General features: G+C 35.6%; 1 protein-coding gene across 1 annotated transcript in view; it reads right to left on the bottom strand.

Moving 5' to 3' along the window:
- The window catches only part of LOC111057072 (peroxisomal multifunctional enzyme type 2), an 85,640-nt gene that overhangs the window by 50,729 nt on the left and 11,525 nt on the right, over positions 1 to 23,386 (bottom strand). The window contains exons 4-9 of the mRNA XM_039420779.1: positions 21,804 to 21,956; positions 16,918 to 17,062; positions 9,870 to 9,997; positions 6,514 to 6,630; positions 4,241 to 4,371; positions 631 to 705 (exon numbers count right to left, since the gene is read on the bottom strand). Of these exons, the coding sequence (XP_039276713.1) occupies positions 631 to 705; positions 4,241 to 4,371; positions 6,514 to 6,630; positions 9,870 to 9,997; positions 16,918 to 17,062; positions 21,804 to 21,956 (749 nt within the window). The remainder of the gene's footprint in view (positions 1 to 630; positions 706 to 4,240; positions 4,372 to 6,513; positions 6,631 to 9,869; positions 9,998 to 16,917; positions 17,063 to 21,803; positions 21,957 to 23,386) is intronic.

The raw sequence follows: 23,386 nt of genomic DNA, 5'->3' as shown, positions 1-23,386 counted from the left end.
GTTCAGCGAGTTTTCTCAAGGATGAGACCTAATGCAATCGAATCTTTATATATCATGAACCTACTATGTTCCAAATTTCGTGAAAATCGTTAGAGCCGTTTTCGAGATCCGTTAAACATAAATAACCAGATATATAAATACAGAAATTGCTCGCTTAATATAATAGGATTCTGTGATTGTTTCTCGTGGCATTCTATTATGACTGAAATTTAACAGACAAGCTCAAAAGTACACACAAATAGTGTTCAATTCATAAAATTCAATTATTCATTCACATTAACAAATGCACAAATCAAATACATGGTAAGAAAAGGACCAACAGGCCTAGCCCAAAACTGTTCCCTTCCCGAATTTTGATAGTAGTAAGCCAATGTCTAAAAGTTAGGTTATGTTGCTTTATGTTGCGTAAAAGTGTTGCTTCACTTTCAATCAAATTCCGAGTACAGAAATATACAGACCAAAATTTAGAATTTAATTAGATTGAAAAACGAAAAGAATAAAAATATTGCACCAAACTGTAAACTGTAAAGTTTTCAAAACTTGAAAACATTGAATTATTTAGAAATTTAGAAACCAAAATCAAAACTAAACTCACTCCAAAAATCACAGCTTCATGACGATCATACTCACGATATTCTTTGGTGTGTTGGGGTCTGCGTGATTCTTCATAGTTTCCAGATGTTCCATCAATCCAGCCGTAGCTTCCTGATGAAAAAAGATAATAAAATAAAAGTTGTAACTTTAAAAAATAAAAACCTTGAGCTTCAATTTTAGCTTCTACATTACAGATTAGAATATATAAATTGATATTAAACATTACAGAACTATTATTCACAACAAGAATCATAAAGATTGACAAAGTAAATGAGCTCAAGAATACAATATTTGAATAAACAAAAGACTAAGGCCCGTTGCACAAAAGCCGGTTAAATTTTAATCGTGATTAATTTCACGAGAACCAATCACAGAGGGCCTTTTTGATAAAACGGTTTCTCTGATTGGTTCTTGTGGAATTAATCACGATTAAAATTTAGCCGGCTTTTGTGCAACCGGCACTCAGTAATGTTTTCAACCATATTTTTACTACGGAGAAGCACACAACATCACTCACAGTACAACTACAGTATAAAACAGTATTTTCATATTAGATCTTTGACTATTAGAACTGTGACTTATAAGGAGTCTACTAATAACGGAATTGACTAGAAATACATCAGGTATCAATATATATTGTAAAGGTGTCGGGCACGCCGCAAAGTAGACCCACGCTAATCCACGAAAAGCAACCCCCGCCGTGGGATGTTTTGTAAACCATCGCTATAAAATTATACACAATCAATCAGCTGACAAGTGGATTATTCATTACATGTATTATTATCATTACAGAGGTTGATTTTCGTGGATTAGCGTGGGTCTACTTTGAGGCGGGCCTAATTCCCAAGAGACGTGTCGAGACACGCGCGGCTATAAGGAGGCAGCTCAGCTCAAGACGCGTCGTTACAGACGTTACGGCTAGAGCACATAACCTATGAACTATAACAGCTGTGCTTTCAGTGAAATAGTTTTTGTTTTATTTCTGGTTAAAAAATTTCTTAATAGCTCAATATTTTCAAGTTCTGAGAGTTTATTGAATGTAATCATTCTATTATATTAGGTTTTTAATCAAATCAAACTCAAATTACCTATAATTTACCTACAACCTATAATTTTTATTTATTCATAACTCTACCTTCATTGTATTATCATTCATCCCATCATCATCACCTAGGCTTAAAATACTTCAAGAAAGTCGCCTTTGTAAAATAATAAATTAATAATAGTTATTTGTATATCTATGAAAAGTACGACTTTTTCTCCCTGTGGGAAAAAGTTTGAAGCCCGAGGCGAAGCCGAGGGCAGCAATTTTCCTGAGGGAGAAAAAGTATTTTTCGCTTGTGATGTACACAACATTTTTCCTCCATCTACATTTTTTTATAGAAACTGCAAATAAAATCATTCTAATAACTTACGTATTGGTGACAATGATTCCTAACAACATAACCTAAATCTAAAACCTAAAAACCGGTCGTCTGATTGGCACTGCCGATTGCGCTATCTATCGGCAAAAGTTGTAACAATTATATCAGCTGAGCAGCAACCAAAAATGGCTGACTCCAGATCACGCGGTTCAGATTTGAATTGCAGATCAAAAATATTTGTTGGCTGGTATTTTGAATAGAATAAAATATTTTAAAAATTGTATTAATTTTTATCATCTACTAATATTAAGAATATAATAATTATCATACAAACATATATTTCATGAGTTAATCAAATTTCTGGTTGTGGTATTGAATTCAGTTGACTCAATGACAGACACCTCTATTATGCTTTCTCATCTGAGCTTAGACCTTCTAACCTATTACAATGTAAGTTTCAATATAGAGATGCACCCCATGTTATTTAAATGGAATCACTTTTACTCCCTAGGGAGTTTTTCTGTTTTTTACTACCGAGAGCGAAAAAGTGTCACTTTAGTATTAGGTTTCAGGGAGTAAAGTAAGTACTTTAGACAGTAGGTGGAGGAAAAATAAATAAAAATAAAACTCATTCGATTCAATGACTCATTGAATGATTCAATCATTGGATTTTTATGTTGTATGAAGAACGTTTTGGCGACAGATGAATTAGTAATGTTGCTTTTATGATACATATCTAATGAATCATTAAATCTAATAAATTTATAGATTTTGTGCTCCAGCCGTGACAGCTGTAATGACGCGCCACGTGCTGCCTGCTTATAGCCGCACGCGTCTTGACACACCTGCTTAAAGGTGCGCGTGTCGCGCCGTCTCTCCACAAAGGAATTGCACCTTTAGGCTCAACTCACACTACCTCGACTCAAATCGTACGACTCAAGTCGAGGATACTCCAGTCTCCCGACCTTACGACTCACTTGCTCATTGTCACTACTTTAGTTCCATGCCAAAGACCTTAAAGATGCATAGACTCACATGCAGCGCTAGTTTCGTACTTGGAATTGAAATCCGCCATTGAGGGGGCAACCCATAAGATTATTACATACCAATGCCACCAATGCCTTTGTGATCTATAGTATTACAAATATTATTTATATAATATCTCGTGCTAAAATACCCCAATGGCGGCCTTCAATTTCAAGTAAGAGCTATCATTGGGAAGGCATAGGCATTGTGGGTCTATATCTCTTCAAGTTCTTTGTTCCATGCTACTCCATTTCTAACCTCACATTATTAAAAATATGAGATCCAATTTGACACTTCTGCGCATGTAACAAGTTGTATAATAATTATTACGAATATATTGTCTTATCTAATTCCTATTATTGTATTATCTAAAATGATAGAACATCACTTTCATCTAACATAACCTCACTTTCATTAAAAATGCACGGTCCTATGCAACTCAAGTCGAGGCTCGACCAACATGTCGAGTCGATTCTCGACTCAGTTTCACAGTCGTGAGGTCGCGAGGACTTGAATCGACTGGTCTGAGTGTCACCACCATTTGAAAACACATGCTGCGTCGAGAAGAAACTGGAGTCGCAGTCTCTTCTCGACTTGAGTCGCGTAAGTGTGAGTTGAGCCTTAGGCCCATTTCCGAGCGGAATCAGGCGGAGGCGGATCGGCCGAGCGGAATCTGCCTGCGTTCGCACTGAAGCCGATTCACTCAGTAGGTTCTCTAGCCTTGTAGTAAGAACTCACTACGTGGGAAGATCGAACTAAACTGAAAGAAGGCAGAATCCGCTTGGCCGAAAACGCTCGAGTTGGGCGTCAAGCCGACTGCAAAAAACCGCTCGGCTCGGCCCAGCACCACTCGGCTCGGCCCAGCACCGCTCGGCTCGGCCCGGCGTTGAATTGAATGCTCGCGACTAAATCCTGCATAGTTAGCGCGCACTTGGATTCCGCTCGGCTCGGCCCAGCTTTGGTGTGAAACCCCACTTAGAGGTAGTTGCTGAACTTAAATGGAAGCAAAATTCAACAATTGAAACGACTCTGAGGCCCGGTTCCACAAAAGCCGGTTAAATTTTATCCGTGATTAATTCCATAAGAACCAATGAGAGAGGGCGTTTTTGAAAAGACGGCTTCTCTGATTGGTTCTCGTAGAATTAATCACGGTTAGAATTTAACCGGCTGTTCTGCAACCGGGCCTAAGTGTCCTAAACCTATGTATGAAATTATATTAGAGCAGAAGTTGAAAAACTGAAAATAATTTGACAAACCTGAATAGATCCTGGATTACATGCTTTATCCATGTTTGTGATGACTCTCCAATTGTTCTGGACAGACTCTGGAGTCACTTTATCCGCGATAGAATGCCTGATGATCGAGCCTTTGCTTCTCACAATTTGACCTAAGCAAGAATTACAGATAATTATTTAATGAATAATTATTGTGTATCTTGAATCAATAGATAAAATAGCCCATAAAAAAAATCCAATTTGTAGATGTTTGAGTGAAATGTTTTTGTTTTCAATTAGTTTTTAATCATCAAAATTTAAGATTTTTAGTTTATTTATTAGTTTTGAAGTGGAAATCAGACTTTTTGAAGTGAAAAGTGAAATATTAACCTCATTCTTTTTTGAAACTTTTATTTGTAAATATTTGGGAGAAGACAGTTTTGGGCTATGCTGTTGTCTTCTCCCAATCATATTATATATTATAATTATGATTTATGATTGTCAATGAAATAAATAAATAAATAAATAAACGAATTCTTGTGTTGACGGTTGTAAATAACCATGTTGACTGCATTTAATTTGTATTTTCGTTTAATAACTAGTAGTTCTGTGAACAGTAGACCTCGCACAGTTATAAACCACAGCCTCCTTTTATACTGTCCATCACAATAAATCCTGTCTGTATGTCGTGTCGGCGGGATATCGGTGTGAAAACGGCTAATGGCTGTTGGGGTTGGTGTATCAAAAATGCAAACATCAAAAGCTAATCTCCTTCAAGACATACTGGCAACAGGTCAGCCCGAGTTCAAAGCAGAGAAGGGTCGAGAGACAATACTATGCTATTTTGGCTATTAATTGCATGCGTTATTGCATGCAATCAATAGTTCATTTAATAGTGCATAAAGATTGCATTCAATGAGGCATGCAATTAATAGTCCACACAGCAGCATATAACATAGACCTCACTACGTTCGGTCAATTGAGCAAGAAATTATATTTTTCAATAATTTCATAACGAATTTTCATAATTAAGATGAAATATTCTGTTAATTAATTATTAATTCTACATTGTTAAAAGACGATCTGGCAACAGAGCAAAGCGAGAATGAGATAGCGCTATCCGCTCCGTTGAATGATAGACAAGGATAGCAATACCATTCCTAATCAAACACTGACATTGGGCCCGCTGCAAAGTAGACTCACTCTAATCCACGAAAAGCAACCCACGCCTTGGGATGTTTAGTAAACCATTGCTATAGAACTATTCATAATCAATCAGCTGACAAGTAGATTATTCATTGCATGTATTATTATCATTACACAGATGTCTGGAGAAGCCTAGCAATGGTTTACAAAACATCCCACGACGTGGGTTGCTTTTCGTGGATTGGCGTGGGTCTACTTTGCGGCGGGTCTTATACCGTGGACCTCATTACAGGTTTTAATTCATTTAATTATAAGGCATATTTATTTTAATTCAAATAATATCGGGGCACCGAGCTTCGCTCGTTATTTATTTATTGACTTTTCATAAACCGATCACAATTCTTTAAAATGATTGGGAAAGTACTAACAGGCACAGCCCAAAACTATTTTTTCCCCGAATTTTGATTTATACACTATAAATAGTCCAGAAAGTAGGTTATGTTCCATACACTTGAATTCAGGTTCAATTTTCTGTTCAAACATTTGAAAACGAAAAATTTATAATGCAGATTATATTATACAAACCAAATTGAATAACAAAATAACACTCACTAATCACTTGAAATTGTCAAATAATGATCAACTTTGAAAATAATGATATACTCTAGTTTAGGAGGATTATCATGTCATGTCAACAAATCAGATTATGTTGATCAAATCGTTTAAAAATTGTCTAGCTAGATAAAATTTCTCGCTGATTGATTATGATTACACAGCTGGAAATAATTCTCTCTCTCCCACACAGGCACACGCATCTTCTGTTATCGAGAGACGAAGAAATTATCATCTGTTTTCCAAGGATGAATTATCCTTTTAATGTCGTTCAGCGAGTTTTCCAAAGAATGAGACCTAGTGCAATCGAATCTTTATATCATAAACCTACTATGTTCCAAATTTCGTGAAAATCGTTAGACCAGTTTTCGAGATCCGTGAAACATAAATAACCAGATATAAAAATAGCCAGATATGAAAATAACCAGATATAAAAATGTAAATAAGTTATATACAGAAATTGCTCTAATATAATAAGATAATGATAAGATCTCTCTAAATGTCAGCAAGGTTTTGGCTATAAAATTCATGAAAGTTCATGTGAATTGAATACTTACATTTGGATGCCCACCCAACAGCAGAATCTATAATTGATCCATTTTCATCGCAAGATTCATGGCACAGCCACACAACTACAGGAGCTATAAGTTCAGGCTTCAACTCAGCAAAGAAATCTGTAAACAATTTACAGTAAAAAGTTGAAACAGTGACAAAAATAATGAAACTGGATGTAAAGACAACAAGTATTGTAATGCAAACATATTAGAATGATTGAAGAAAATGTTCATTGAAAGTATTTTCAAAAATATAATAAACGAGTTAAAGAACCTGTTATTCTCTCTATATATTCATGAGTTAGTCATAGCCACCTCTAAAGGTGCGTACAGACTTTCGCTCTGCTCCGCAACCGAACGTCACTCCAGCAGAGCGATTGATGATCGACCGGGGAGCAACAGTGGTTCGACCGGGGAACGCGAGAAGATCTAACATCTTCCGTAACGTTCATGATGGGTGCGTGGGAGGAGCGACTGTGGTTCGATGGTGGTACGAGGGCGGTACGAGGGAGGAGCGTGCTCGGTGCGGGTTGGAAGCGCGAATATGTGTACGCAGCTTTATACAAGGCCTCGGCCTACGATATTGCAACATCGCAGTGTAGGCCTAGAATCTAATACATGATTGGTGAAAAAAATTTAAAAAAATACCAGCTGATCTTGTATTAGATTCTAGACCTACACTGCGACGTTGCAATATCGAAGGCCGAGGCCTTGTATTAGAGGTGGCTATGGTATAGTTCACTGTGCACTACAAGAAAGCTTGCTGCTAAAGATGCCTTAATGAGTTTGTAAACGGAAGGGGCGTGTTTCTACTCTTCTACAATATTTGCTGAAATTATACTACTAAACTTATGTTTGAATCCATGATTGGTTGGGAGCTTACAGTGGATTCGTTCATACAAATGCACAGATTATCATCATTATTTAATTGTCGCCTATTCTAGCAACTAGCAACTACGAGCCAGGAAATTCAATGAAAAATACTTTTAAAATTTAACCTCAGGTTTATTAAATAAAAACGAATTAATAAAAGTCATGTAACTTGTCAAATTTTCAAACAAATCCAGTTTCGGACAGAAGGCATGTTTAATTTTCAATTTCTAGACTTGGGAACTTGCTAACTTGCTGTATTTAAATTTGGGGCTCGGTCATTCTATGAAACTAAATTTTGAGCTTAATAAGAAAAACAACATAAGTTCGGCACTCATCATTATAACAATATAAACGTCGACTCCTTAGAAACACTCACATACGATTTAAGAAAACTCACTACACTTTACTCAGATTCACCCACGTAATTAATCTCCTAATTCTACTTCTACTAATTTTATCGGTTTCTTCTTCAAACTAGATCAAAATTAATGATAATATAACGAGAACTTGTCAATTTGTCCCTCTGAATGGAAAACAAATCCATTCAGAGGACCGAGGCTCGCACACCGTTACATGTTTTCCCGGTTACGTCTCAATTCGAACTGTCGCCTTTTCACTGAAAATTATTCCCCCTCCACGAGCATAGCTTCCAGAGGAAAAGCCTAAGCTTGGAAAAGGTCAATGCTCGTACAATTTTCAAATATAGTGGCTTTTTCGACATGAAATTGAAACTATATTTGAAAAATGCACGATAATTGCTTTAATTTCGACAACTAAGCAATAAGTTAGCAAATTCAATAAACATGGTCAAATATTCTCACACTAAAATCTGAAAGTACGAATCAAAGTTCATTCCAGTTCAAAAACCTGAAAAATAAGACACACAAAAAAACAACTACAATATACCCACTTAATTTCACAATATTACAAGTTTGCCGTAATGTAATTTACGTTTAGTAATTTAGTCAGTGGAAATTATAGGACACCATTGTTGTCATGCATTTTTTCCAACCGCCTTCTATAGTAGATAGCTTCATTTATTTACAAACGCATCTTTCCACAAGTATTTCAAGCCTAGGTGATGAATGACAATACAAACGTTTCTATTAATGATTATTTCAGATGGAAAGAGAAGATGAAAGTGATGAATGGAGAATATAAAGAAAATAAAAAAAAATAGAAAAAGATAAATGAATGGAGAACTATGCATGAATTCATGAATGTACACGGTGCGCCAGAGAAACTTACTTATTTGAAAGGTCAATAAAAACAAAAGTACTTTAGTTATTGTTTTAATCTTTTTTAAATGAGAATACAATATCCCTATTTTTTCCATGCAGTATTGATATCTGATCAATGGCGACCTTTTATATACGTTGACGCGCCTTGTTTCAAAGTACTTGTATACCAAATTTTATTTAAATCGGGCAATAACTGCGACTGTAACTGCATTACAAACAAACAAACAAACAGACAAAAGCCGATCGAGTCGAAACTAAGACCTCAGCTTCGCTTTGGTCAATTAAATGTTAAGATCTTGAAGAAGGGAATATCTCACCTCCTGAAGGTAAAATGTCTTCAGTCAACCGGTATTATTTGATAATTTTACAATTTAGGGCCGGTTTCCGAGCTCGGGATTTGGCTAAGTTCTAGACTTTAAACAGCTGGAGTAAGAAAATTAGCTTTCCGAAACGGGGCGTAGTCGTAATCATTTTTCAAAGTCACGTTTGAATTAAATTTCAAAAAACTAGAAAATTAAACACAGAATAAAATAAAGAGAAAATAGTGTAAAGTATCAGCTATTTTGAATTATTTAGAAATGTTTAATTTCGTCAAAGAAAAACGTTTCCAATTATAGAAATGAGAAAATAAAAACTGCGACTACGCCCCGTTTTGGAAAGCTAATTTTCTGACACCAGCTGTTTAAAGTCTAGAACTTAGCCAAATCCCGAGCTCGGAAACCGGCCCTAAATTGTAAAATTATCAAATAATACCGGTCGACTGAAGACATTTTACCTCCAGGAGGTGAGATATTTACTTCTTCAAGATCTTAACAATTAATTGACCGAAGCGAAGCTGAGGTCTTAGTTTCGACTTAATCGGCTTTTGTCTGTTTGTTTGTTTGTACTGCAGTTACAGTCGCAGTTATTGCCTGATTTGTATAAAATTTTGTATACAAGTACTTTGAAACAAGGCGCGTCGACGTATATAAAAGGTTTTTTTGAAATTTTGCATTTTGAGGATAATACAAAAGGAAAAGGAGTCTTCTTCGGACGCCAATATTACCGTAAAAATCAGACTATAGAATTATTCATCATAAATCAGCTGTCGAGTGAATTATAAATCCCGAGCTCGGAAATCGGCCCTTAATGTATGATACCGTATCCATTGTTGAACTAAACTGAACTGGACGAACTGAAATCTTGATGTTGCCCAGCCGGGCTGATTCTTGATCAAATGAGATCTTGATGAAGTGAATGTCTCACCTGGAGGTAGAATATCCTCAGTGAGCCGAGACGCCGCAGTGGGGACAATTACATTGCAGTGGATGTTATTCTTGGCACCTTCAATGGCAAGCGTGTTTGATAGACCAACGAGAGCCATTTTTGCAGCACTGAAATAAGTGAATTCTAAAATTATTTTCATAATATAAAAACTAGTATCAGAGGCGAATTTATTTTGTATACCTTTGTTTGTATATCATGTGATGTTACTTAATCACATGATAACTGTTTGATAATATAATAAGTTGTTTACTGAGTTTAGTTTGTTATCTACGTGAATAAAGATGGTTGCTTCAAATGGCTAAGAATTTATTAAGATATTTAAACATGGCGCAGTCAAGGAATTGAACAGAAAAGGAGAATAATTGAGTGAGTGAACAACGACAGGATTGAGTGAGTAATGAGATTGGGTAATTATCGTATTATTATATTTTTTCTTAAAAGACGAACATGGAATTCAACAAGCCAGAACCGTTACTATGCAACGGGGAAAATGTTTCACAAAATTTCGAATTATTCAAGAAAAATATCGTAAATTATTTTATAGCGACTGAAACAAATAAAAAATCCAACCAAATTCAAGTTGCAAGATTTAAAAACTTGTTAGGCAATGAAGCTTTGATTTTATATGAATCGTTACAAGATGTGGATGAGCCAGAAACGGTAGAATCAATGTTAAAAATATTAGAGAGCTATTGTTTACCAAAGAAGAATGAGATCATGAATGTATACAATTTTATAGCTTGCAAACAAGAGGAAGGTCAATCATTTATTACAATAAGTCCTCGTTATTCTCAGTCTAACGGCTTAGCTGAAAAGGGGGTGAGCAAAGACTATGATAAGAAAGTGTGCTGAAAGCAAAACCGATTTAAACTTGAGTTTGCTTAACTATCGGAATAGTTGTGTTGCGGGTCTCAATTATTCTCCTGCTCAGTTAATGTTTGGTCGAATGATAAGAACAAAGTTCCCTAATCCTCAAGATAGTTTAAAACTTCATCAACTTCCTCGAGAAGAAATAGCAGTGCAAATGAAGAACCATAAATTTCAACAGAAAGAAACATACGATAAGCAGTCACGGAAACATGTTTCTTATTTCAAAGAAAATCAGCCCATTTATTTCCAAGATTGGAGAACAAAATTATGGGAGCCTGGAGTAGTTATTAATGAAGCTGATGCCCCACGGTCCTATGTGGTGAAGTCCAATAGTGGAAGAATATTAAGAAGAAATGAGAGGTTTTTAAGAAGACGATGAAATCAAAGGAAAGGTTGAAAAAGGAAATGTTTGAGGTAGCAAAAGGGGAAGATGTTTGTATATCATGTGATGTTACTTAATCACATGATAACTGTTTGATAATATAATAAGTTGTTTACTGAGTTTAGTTTGTTATCTACGTGAATAAAGATGGTTGCTTCAAATGGCTAAGAATTTATTAAGATATTTAAACAACCTTTGCTAAGGGTGGCCACTAACAACAGGACAAGTGTGTTGAACTTGTGTGTACACACATGCTCGTCATGCATGCTGTGTCGTCAGCGCGAGGCTTCGTACAGGTTAGTCCAGAGGAAACGCATGTTTTTTGAACAGCTAGTACTCGGCGACAGGAGGGGGTATTGACCTTATACAAATGCTGGCCAACGGTCAATACTAAGCCGTTTTATTCGCTATGGAGCGTTGGAACGAACAAATCGTGTGTTCGCTGTCGAGCAGCTTTCTAGAAACAATGAATCTGAATCTGTATTTACGGTGCAACGTATTTTCCGTAAATATTCGGACTCGATCAACATTTTCCGAACTACGAACTGAACGAGGGAAGACCAGGTGGTTTCTTTTCATCACAGAACCAGTACTTCTGAACGCTGGAACTCATCGGAGTACAGTATTTCGATGAGGCAATGGACCTCGACGTCCAACTCTAAAATATTGACGGAAAAGACGTGACTACAGATTCATTGTTTCTAAAAAAAACTGCTCTACTGCAAACATACGATGTTCCAATGCTCCAAAGTGACTGAAACGGCATAGTATGGGCACAGAATAGATACAGAATGGAATCTCGGCTCGTATCCTGGTACAAAAATCCGCCATCTTCTTAGAAAGTTCAGCATTGTTGACCAAGCGAACTGAGGTCTAGATTCAAGTCGACGGTTTGCCATTTCTCTTAATGTTTAAATGTTTATATGTTGCGCATTTACGGCGAAACGCGGTAATAGATTTTCATGAAATTTGACAGGTATGTTCCTTTTTAAATTGCGCGTCGACGTATATACAAGGTTTTTGGAAATTTTTCATTTCAAGGATAATATAAAAGGAAAAAGACGCCTCCTTCATACGACAATATTAGAGTAAAAATCAGACTATATAATTATTCATCATAAATCAGCTTTCGAAAGATTATAAATTGCATGTCATGACGCATGCAATTCAATATCTCAATGTAACTTGGTAAAAAAGCTGTGTAGACTATTAATTGCATGCCTCATTGAATGCAATTTTTATGCACTATTGAATGAACTACTGATTGCGTGCAATAAATAATTAAAATAACATAGTATTGTTTCTCGAGCTTTCCCTGCTTATTGCATGCCTCATTGAATGCAATTTTTATGCACTATTGAATGAACTACTGATTGCGTGCAATAAATAATTAAAATAACATAGTATTGTTTCTCGAGCTTTCCCTGCTTTGAACTCGGGCTGTCATGTTGCCAGTATGTCTTGAAAGGAGTTTAGCTTTTGATGTTAGAATTTTTGATATACCAACCCGAACAGCCATTAGCCGCTTTCACACCGATATCTCGCCGACACGACATACATACAGGGTTTACTCTGATGGACAGTATAAGAGGAGGCTGCGGTTTATAACTGCGCGAAGTCTACTGTTCATAGAACTACTAGTAATAGTATAGATGGGAGGTTCGGATCACTTTACTAATGCGGATCAATTGATCTCGTTCACTGCCGCGAGCCAATAAAAAGACCAGGATTTTGATTTCTAACAAGATGGCGCAGTCACGTGACGTGTCTTGGTGCACTCAAGTATTTGTGACATGTAAAAAGCATTGGTTGGATAGGCGTTTGATTGCTAGTTTCCATTCTGTATCTATTCTGTGGTATGGGTCGTCTGCCAACGTTCGTTCAAGGGCAATACTCCCTCCCGTCGCCGAGTACTAGCGGTTCGGAAAACATGCGATTTCTCTACACCATCCTAAAAACAGCTGTTTTACAGCAGTTTATAACATAGAAAAAATAACGAATTACAATAAATAAACCACTGGAAATTATTGAAAATTGTAATGGTTGCGTTCAAAGCCACTGATCAATTCCATCGTTTTTGTTTACGTTCAGTAAAAAACCTGATCACAGATGAATCACAGAATGGAAAGTCGGCTAGTATCCTGACGCCAAAATCCGCCGTCTTGAAAGAAAGTGTAACATTGTAATATAGCGGTAATTTTAATTTCTAACAATATGATGCAGTCATTTGTCGAGGACTTGGTGCACTCAAGTCTTGGTTAGATTGATACCTTCCATTCTGTATGTATTCTGTGGCTGAACGGTTGCTCATGGGTCATGACTGACAGATGAAACTGCTACTTATTTTGTAAACAAAACTAGAACCTAACCTATCTCATTGTATAATTAATTGTAATGAAACCCATCAAGTGATTGGAGTTGTTAGAAATGCTTTGGATAATATTTTAAATGTTATTGAATTTATAAAACCATGCATTTCTGTGCTCCCAAATACATTATAATGGAGTCCATTATAATTGTAAACAACCTCGTATTCAGCCATGTCTGTTTACGTTCAGCTACTCTACGTTCTTTTTCATCGGTTAAAAAAGTAAGTTGATCAGTAAACGATCGCAGGATATGACATATTTTTTCTTATCAGTTACACTGTTAGACCAACGACCTTGAAGAGGTATAAACTCACAATGCCTAAGCCTTCCCATTGCTAGCTCTTACTTGAAATTAAAGGCTGCCATTGAGGTATTTTAGCGCGAGATATTATATATTACATATTTTTGTAATACAAATTACAAAAATCTTCAAGATCTTTAGTAGTAATAATCTTTCAGGTTGTCCCCTCAATGGCCGATTTCAATTCCAACTATTCTAGCGCTGCATGTGAGTCTATGCATCGTTTAACGACCAAAAAGTGCTTCGTTCAGAGCCACGTTCACTCACCGGTCTCATCGTTCACTCACCGATCAGTGGCTTTGAACTCAACCAATCATTCAATAATAATTCAGCCTCAAATAGAGCAGCGGAAAAATAAACAACAAAAATCGAATATACAAAAAGCTTGACCTCAAAAACTTTTATTCGAAGCATTTAGCTGTGCTGATATAACAATCTATGACGACATGACGGTGTGTACACACATGTTCAACATACTTGTCCTGTCGTAAGTGGCCACCCTTACATTGCTCACAACATAAGACTTCAATTTATTGATGGGTTTACCACAGAGTCCAAGAGACCATTCAATACAACCCAAACATTACATATGACAATCAACATTATTTGACAACCCAAACAATTTGTTAAAACACATTTGACAACCCAAACAATTTGACAATAGTTGTTTAAATTGAAAAATTTTCTTCCATTGTTTAGAGCAGCCATGACTAAACTGAGCATTCTGAATAGTAACTAAACACCAATTAGACTATTGTGGGCGGGATTAGGGCCCATGTTAAACGAGCGCTAATGCCGCGGCGTTTTAGCATAGCGTTAACTGGGCAATGGTACTTCCATAGCGCGCGCTAACAACGCTGTGTATAACTTGGATTAGCGTTGCCAACGCCGCGGCATTAGCGCTCGTATAACGTGGGCCTAAGGCACTTTGCTATTGTTATTTAGAACCCCTAAAATCCAAGACAGTTCGCTAGGTTATCAATCAATCAATTTATTGGAAATGTGTGTACAGTGTGGGGTCCTGCTTAAACTGTAGGTTTTTCAGCAGGTACCATTGTCATTTCAATATGTTATTGGTGAACTATATTATTATTCTTTTAAAAACAACACGCAAAATAATCTCTTCTTGTTGTGCCTTTTTTGTGTAGGAGCTACACAAATTTAAATCAAATATCTGTATATTGGTATATTAGTCAATTCACTGAATAAGAGATTCAAAATTAAAAAATCACATACATCATTGCTAACTCGTATGATATTGAAAGTTATAGAGTCAGTTGCAAGAAAATCAAATTAAATTTAGCTACCATCATCGCATTAAAGACTGATTCACTTATAGTTTTACGGTGCTTTGGTTACTTCGAGATATCATCATTCTACAACAGTTAAATTCATTGGATTTTTGTGCATTTACGTCAGATTAGTTCATAGTTTCTCGTTTCTTTTGTTACTTCAAGATGACATCATTCTACAACAGTTAAATTCATTGGATTTTTGTGCATTTACGTCAGATTAGTTCATAGTTTCTCGTTTCTTTTGTTACTTCAAGATGACATCATTCTACAACAGTTAAATTCATTGGATTTTTGTGCATTTACGTCAGATTAGTTCATAGTTTCTCGTTTCTTTTGTTACTTCAAGATGACATCATTCTACAACAGTTAAATTCATTGGATTTTTGTGCATTTACGTCAGATTCGTACATAGTTTCTCGTTTCTTTTGTTACTCAAAGATGACATCATTCTACAACAGTTAAATTCATTGGATTTTTGTGCATTTACGTCAGATTCGTACATAGTTTCTCTTTTTATTTTGTTACTCCGAGATGACATCATTCTACACCAGTTAAATTCATTGGATTTTTGTGCATTTACGTCAGATTCGTACATAGTTTCTCGTTTCTTTTGTTACTCAAGATGACATCATTCTACAACAGTTAAATTCATTGGATTTTTGTGCATTTACGTCAGATTCGTACATAGTTTCTCGTTTCTTTTGTTACTCCAAGATGACATCATTCTACACCAGTTAAATTCATTGGATTTTTGTGCATTTACGTCAGATTCGTACATAGTTTCTCGTTTCTTTTGTTACTCCAAGATGACATCATTCTACACCAGTTAAATTCATTGGATTTTTGTGCATTTACGTCAGATTCGTACATAGTTTCTCGTTTCTTTTGTTACTCCAAGATGACATCATTCTACAACAGTTAAATTCATTGGATTTTTGTGCATTTACGTCAGATTCGTACATAGTTTCTCGTTTCTTTTGTTACTCCAAGATGACATCATTCTACACCAGTTAAATTCATTGGATTTTTGTGCATTTACATCAGATTCGTACATAGTTTCTCGTTTCTTTTGTTACTCCAAGATGACATCATTCTACAACAGTTAAATTCATTGGATTTTTGTGCATTTACGTCAGATTCGTACATAGTTTCTCATTTCTGTTGTTACTCCAAGATGACATCATTCTACAACAGTTAAATTCATTGGATTTTTGTGCATTTACGTCAGATTCGTACATAGTTTCTCGTTTCTTTTGTTACTCCAAGTTGACATCATTCTACACCAGTTAAATTCATTGGATTTTTGTGCATTTACATCAGATTCGTACATAGTTTCTCGTTTCTTTTGTTACTCCAAGATGACTTCATTCTACACCAGTTAAATTCATTGGATTTTTGTGCATTTACGTCAGATTCGTACATAGTTTCTCGATTCTTCTGTTACTCCAAGATGACATCATTCTACACCAGTTAAATTCATTGGATTTTTGTGCATTTACGTCAGATTCGTACATAGTTTCTCATTTCTTTTGTTACTCCAAGATGACATCATTCTACAACAGTTAAATTCATTGGATTTTTGTGCATTTACGTCAGATTCGTACATAGTTTCTTGATTCTTTTGTTACTCCAAGATGACATCATTCTACACCAGTTAAATTCATTGGATTTTTGCGCATTTACGTCAGATTCGTTCAGTTTCTCCTTGCTTTCGATGAGTTAAGATTACTTCATTCTACAACAGTCGAATTTATTGAATTTTTATACAACTAGCCTATAGAGTATACTTTGAAATGTAGGCCTACTTTACCTGTAATTGGCTTGACCAAAGTTTCCATATAAGCCAGCAGCTGATGACGTCATGATGATTCTTCCAAAGTTTTGCTTCTTGAAATGTGGCCAAGCCGCCTGGGTGGTTTTAAATGAGCCCTTCACATGGACATCAAATATCAAATCTGAAGAGTAAAGATCACACATATTAGTTTGTACACGATCAAATAAATATAATGAAGGAATATCAAATCTGGAAGAGTAAAGAACACGTATATAAGTTTGTAGACGATCAAATCAATCTAATAAAGAGAAATGAAGCATCAAATAATATATCAATTCTGGAAGATAGAAACAGCACGTTTTTGAGTTAGTACACGACCAATTCAATAGAATGAAACTCAAATGTATCAGCTCAATTTTCTCTCTCGGTCATTTCAATTATGTGCTTTTTGTAAAAATAACAGATAATTTGAACTACACTTCATTTACTACTGTGTGTATTATCATAGAGGAAAAATAGCATAAGATATATCTCGTTTGCGCACACCTACCTGCGCACAGGTTTTAAACCTATGTAGGTATCATTTTCCCTCAAATATTACCCGTAATTATTTATAATAGACATAAGAATTATTCTAGCAGAAATGTTACTTTCTTTTTAATAAACTATAAATATATGGCTACAGTTAGCATCAACTTGTAATATGCATGCTAATGCAATAAGTAAGTTCCCTTATTGTTTTTCGTTTTCTTTGTTTGTAATGTTTTTTAGAAAATAAAGTTCAGTTTAGTTAATTTTGTGTTCCAAATTTTACTGTTATTTCAAGCCGATTATTTTCGACGGTTGTCGTTTACTACTGTAATTTCCATCTGTAGACTGGCAGGCCGCTATGGCTTCGTATAAAATGAGCGCTGCTATCCAGAGATTGTCAGTTTGGTGTAAGGGTAAGCATTCCTGACCGGCAATTAGGAGGTACTGGGTTCGATTCCCGGGCTGACAAATAATTTTTGTATAGTAGCGCTCATCGAATTTTCATCTAGCTGTTTACTGAAGTCTTGTTTACTTGAAGTCTTCGTGGTGAATTACAGCATTTAATGACGTCATGATGATTCTTCCAAAGTTTTGCTTCTTGAAATGTGGCCAAGCCGCCTGGGTGGTTTTAAATGAGCCCTTCACATGGACATCAAATATCAAATCTGAAGAGTAAAGATCACACATATTAGTTTGTACACGATCAAATAAATATAATGAAGGAATATCAAATCTGGAAGAGTAAAGAACACGTATATAAGTTTGTAGACGATCAAATCAATCTAATAAAGAGAAATGAAGCATCAAATAATATATCAATTCTGGAAGATAGAAACAGCACGTTTTTGAGTTAGTACACGACCAATTCAATAGAATGAAACTCAAATGTATCAGCTCAATTTTCTCTCTCGGTCATTTCAATTATGTGCTTTTTGTAAAAATAACAGATAATTTGAACTACACTTCATTTACTACTGTGTGTATTATCATAGAGGAAAAATAGCATAAGAATATATCTCGTTTGCGCACACCTACCTGCGCACAGGTTTTAAACCTATGTAGGTATCATTTTCCCTCAAATATTACCCGTAATTATTTATAATAGACATAAGAATTATTCTAGCAGAAATGTTACTTTCTTTTTAATAAACTATAAATATATGGCTACAGTTAGCATCAACTTGTAATATGCATGCTAATGCAATAAGTAAGTTCCCTTATTGTTTTTCGTTTTCTTTGTTTGTAATGTTTTTTAGAAAATAAAGTTCAGTTTAGTTAATTTTGTGTTCCAAATTTTACTGTTATTTCAAGCCGATTATTTTCGACGGTTGTCGTTTACTACTGTAATTTCCATCTGTAGACTGGCAGGCCGCTATGGCTTCGTATAAAATGAGCGCTGCTATCCAGAGATTGTCAGTTTGGTGTAAGGGTAAGCATTCCTGACCGGCAATTAGGAGGTACTGGGTTCGATTCCCGGGCTGACAAATAATTTTTGTATAGTAGCGCTCATCGAATTTTCATCTAGCTGTTTACTGAAGTCTTGTTTACTTGAAGTCTTCGTGGTGAATTACAGCATTTAATTTGGATTTTCGTTTAATAATAATATTTAGTTTACTACTGTCTTGATCGGGTGAGAGTACCTGAACGGCACAGTATAAGAGATTAACAGCGTCACATAGCATAACGTAAAAGAACTACGTAGATTATCGGCTAGTACAAACAGTGATATCTTCTAATACTATCTTTTCTCTATTATCTAGCAAGCTGCCCTATGTAAATATCAGTCAAATATTATAATTACTAGTAATTTATTGTTAAACTTCGATTTTTTGTAGCTTTGATTATTAGTAAATAAATTTTTATATTGTCTAAACAGCTGATACTCTCACTCAGCGGTCAGAGTTTTGCCCTTGCTGGGTGGTGCCAAGTATTTTAATTTATTTGTAAAGTAGCATAATATTAATCTAGAATATTTCTTTTGTAAGTTTTTCATTTTGTTTTTATGGGCAATAAAGATGTTAAAAAAATATATAGGTTTTTAGCTATTTCACACTATCGGAACAGTATAAGAGATTAACAGCGTCACATAGCTTGAAGTAAAAGAACTACGTGGATTATCGGCTTGTACAAACAGTGATATCTTCTAATACTATCTTTTCTCTATGGTATTCTAATACCAGTAAATCTAATCATTCTAATACCAGTAAATCTAGCAAGCTGCCCATGTGAATATAGGTTTTTAGAAATTCAAAATTATCTGAACGTTAGATACCATTTTAAATTGTGAAACCTATTTTAAATATTGTTTCAAAGTGATTGTGTACAATTTTTTTCAAAATGATGAAGAAATAATAAATTTTGCTATTAAAAACAGTTTTTTAATGAAGAACTCGTTTTTTAAACACCTGTAAATTATTAAGAGTCAAGAATCAAGAATTTTATTGGCCATAAAACAACATTACAAAAATGTAAGCAAAATAGGCTTCGTCAATAATAAGTAAAATATTACAAGTTGGACTATAAAAACGAACAAATTTACAAATACACATTGAAATATTGTAGTAAAATATCACAAGTTGGACTATAGAAACGAACAAATTCACACATATATATTGAAATATTCCAGGTACTCATTAACAGAATAGAAAGCTTCAGACCTGAGCCATTTATCAACAGCAATACAAAACGTTTTCAATGGTAACTGCTCAACATTATCTGGTAGTAAATTAAACATGCGAATTTGTAGGTACTTATGACTTTTTAGAGTTTTAGTCAATCCAACTGTAGGTCTAGTTATATCATCCCTATGTCTAGTGTAATGTGAATGTATAGAAATATTTTTATGAAAATTAACACCTCATACACCTCATAACACCTCATACCATTGAGTATTATCTGTCATTGCACACTAGAGCCACCCGCCACCAGCCGAGCTTCCAGGAATGTGGTGGCTCGAGCCGCCGATTTTGTTAGCCAGCAGACTGTCGCGCCACCACGTCATACCATTGAGTATTATCTGTCATTGCACACTAGAGCCACCAGCTACCAGCCACCACAAAATCATCTCCAGTCCAGTTTCAATACAAATCAAGTTCAGTACAGTTGTCTGAAGTCGACGTAATGAATAGCGAACAATTTGATACAGAAAGGTTCATTCTTGAAGTTGAAAGCAGACCAGCTATATGGGACATGTCTTCAAAATTATATGCAGGCCGGGATGTGAAGAAAAATTCTTGGAGGGAGCTGGTAAATCTTTTCATTGAAAAACATAAACTCACAAAAAATAAACAAAATGAATTTGTTACGTCATATAACCACTTTTCTTGAGCATTATTCATTATATTATTCAACATCTGCCAATAGTCGTGCTTCTTCCACGTACATTCTTCAACTGATCATGAGTTGACTAGTGAACTGGAGTGATGAGTCAATCGGTGGCTGCGTGGTGGTGGCTGTAGTGTGCAATGTTATCAAATTTTGATGGTGGCGCTTCCGTGGAAGCGCTTCCATGGTGGCCCAGTGTGCAAAGGGCCTAATGGGCATTGTTAGCCTCTCAGTTTCGTGTGAGAACTATAGTGATGTCCACGTTATAATGGCAGTGGAGAGAGATTGGAGAACAATGTTGCCGATTCTCGGCCTTGCTACTGTCTTCTATGGAGGATAACTGATACCGGTACTGTTTATTCCAAGTTTAAAATAATCAATTATATTTTATTCGTCAAGAAAAAATATTTTTCAATGATTAAGAAAGGAACAGTTTTGGGCTTCAAGCCTGTTGTTCCTCCCCCAATCATTCATAGTTGAGAATTATATTGTATCTATCAATGCTTAAATAAATAATAAACTATCATAAATGAGCTTGAATATTTTATAATCGATTATACTTGTATATTTTATATGTTAAGAGATGATCTAACAAGTGGAAAAGGTAGAAAAGGTTAGCTCTGTCTGCTTTGTCGAATGACAGACAAGTTATAGCAGCACCAATGCTAATTAAATTATTTATTTATTATTTATTATTTTACATAGGCGACTTTCTAGAAGTATTTTAAGCCTAGGTGATGATGATGGAATGAATGATAATACAATGAAGGTAGAGTTATGAATGAATAAAAATTATAGGTTATGCTATCCACTTGAATCGATTTGAGTCCACTTTCCAGTCCAGAAATAAATAAACTAGAAATTTTGAATTTGATTTGATTAAAACCGAATATAATAGAATGATTACATTCAATAAACTCTCAGAGCTTGAAAATATTGAGATATATTAAGAAGAATTTTGAACCAGAAATAAAACACGAACAAATAGTGCCATTATAACGTGGAACTCAATATAGTGTTATTTCAATCTGATGTACGAGTATTTAGGAAATCACAGAGTTACTTACTCCAATCAGTGTCACTTATCCTGGCGAAAGATTTATCTCGAAGTATTCCAGCATTATTAACGACGACATCAACCCTTCCAAAATTTTCCAAAGCTGTCTGAATTATTTTGTCTCCATCCACTACAGAGTTATAATCAGCGACTGCTTTTCCACCTAGAACAAATAAGAAGGAATGTCAATAATATGTATATACATATATACTTACTGTCAAGGCCATACATATCTAAGTATATATTTAACCGCACCAACAAAGCTCCTCCACCTCTCTCGATTCTCCGCGTCCTCCTCGGTTGCTCCAATTCTCTCCATATCGGCCTTCACTTGACTCACCATTTCCGTCGTGGTCTTCCTCTCGGTCGTCGTCCTTCCGGATTTCTTTTCAACACTTGATTGAGATTGCTGCCATGTATGTTAATAATATGTACTAGTAGCTCTGTGAACAGTAGACCTCGCGCAGATATAACGACGTCCCAAACCATAAGCACATCCACACTGATACACTTAGGCCCATGTTATACGGACAGAAAAAACCCGACAGATTTTTCGCCACGTAGACGCCAAGCCTACCGAGCAATGGACGTCACTGTGTGCAAGTTATACGAACGTTTTATCTGTCGCGTCGGACCCTGTAAACCCGGCGTCAGCGTCGACAACGCGACCGGACCGGTAAAATTGGCAGAAAAAACGCGATAGAAATGACGCGAGTACTGTTATACGGGCAGCTTTTACGCGGCAGATCCGTACTTCCTCCCCCACCATACTCCTCCGGGCGTACACTTCTCCCTATTGGCTCCCTCGGAGCCTGCCGCGGCGTGTTTGCTGCTCGTATAACAGCTCCCTGGCGTCGACGACGCGGCGTTATTGCTGCTCGTATAACAGCACTGAATTGTTAGTTCAGCGTCGGCGTTTTATCTGTCGCGTTTTTTCTGTCCGTATAACAAGGGCCTAACTATTTATTTGATCAGATCATGCTTACACAAGATTTAATTATCATATAACGCTTTCCGGAATTTAGCGCGAGAAAACCAGAAGACATCTAGGCGCCCAGACGAGCTGTTATAAGTTCTTTGCATCCTATTAAATAGTGCATAAAAATTGCATTCAATGAGGCATGCAATTTATAGTCTACACAGCTGCTAATTTTTTACAAAGTTACATTGAGATATTGAATTGCATGCGTCATGGCATGCAATTTATAGTCAACTCGACAGCTGATTTATGATGAATAATTCTATGGTCTGATTTTCACTCTAATATTGACGTATGAAGGAGGCTCCTTTTCCCTTTTATATTATCCTTATAGTTTCCAAAATCCTTGTATATACGTCGACGCGCAATTTAAAAAGGAACATACCTGTCAAATTTCATGAAAATCTATTACCGCGTTTCGCCGTAAATGCGCAACATATAAACAAAAAATGACCAAAAATATTTTTTTTTTTAGTTATTTATTATTAGTTATTTATTTAGTTATTTGAGCTTTTTATTAGTTGAGTTATTTTTGGTAAATTGAATAACTTTCTCAAAAATTGCTAGTTTCAGAAAATTTTTATTTTACTATATCAACAATACCATGAAAAATC

The sequence above is a fragment of the Nilaparvata lugens genome, chromosome 2 (assembly GCF_014356525.2).
Source record: "Nilaparvata lugens isolate BPH chromosome 2, ASM1435652v1, whole genome shotgun sequence".
In the NCBI taxonomy this organism is placed as follows: domain Eukaryota; kingdom Metazoa; phylum Arthropoda; class Insecta; order Hemiptera; family Delphacidae; genus Nilaparvata; species Nilaparvata lugens.
The sequence above is the reverse complement of the archived record's forward strand: the minus strand, read 5'-3'. Positions and strand labels throughout refer to the sequence as shown.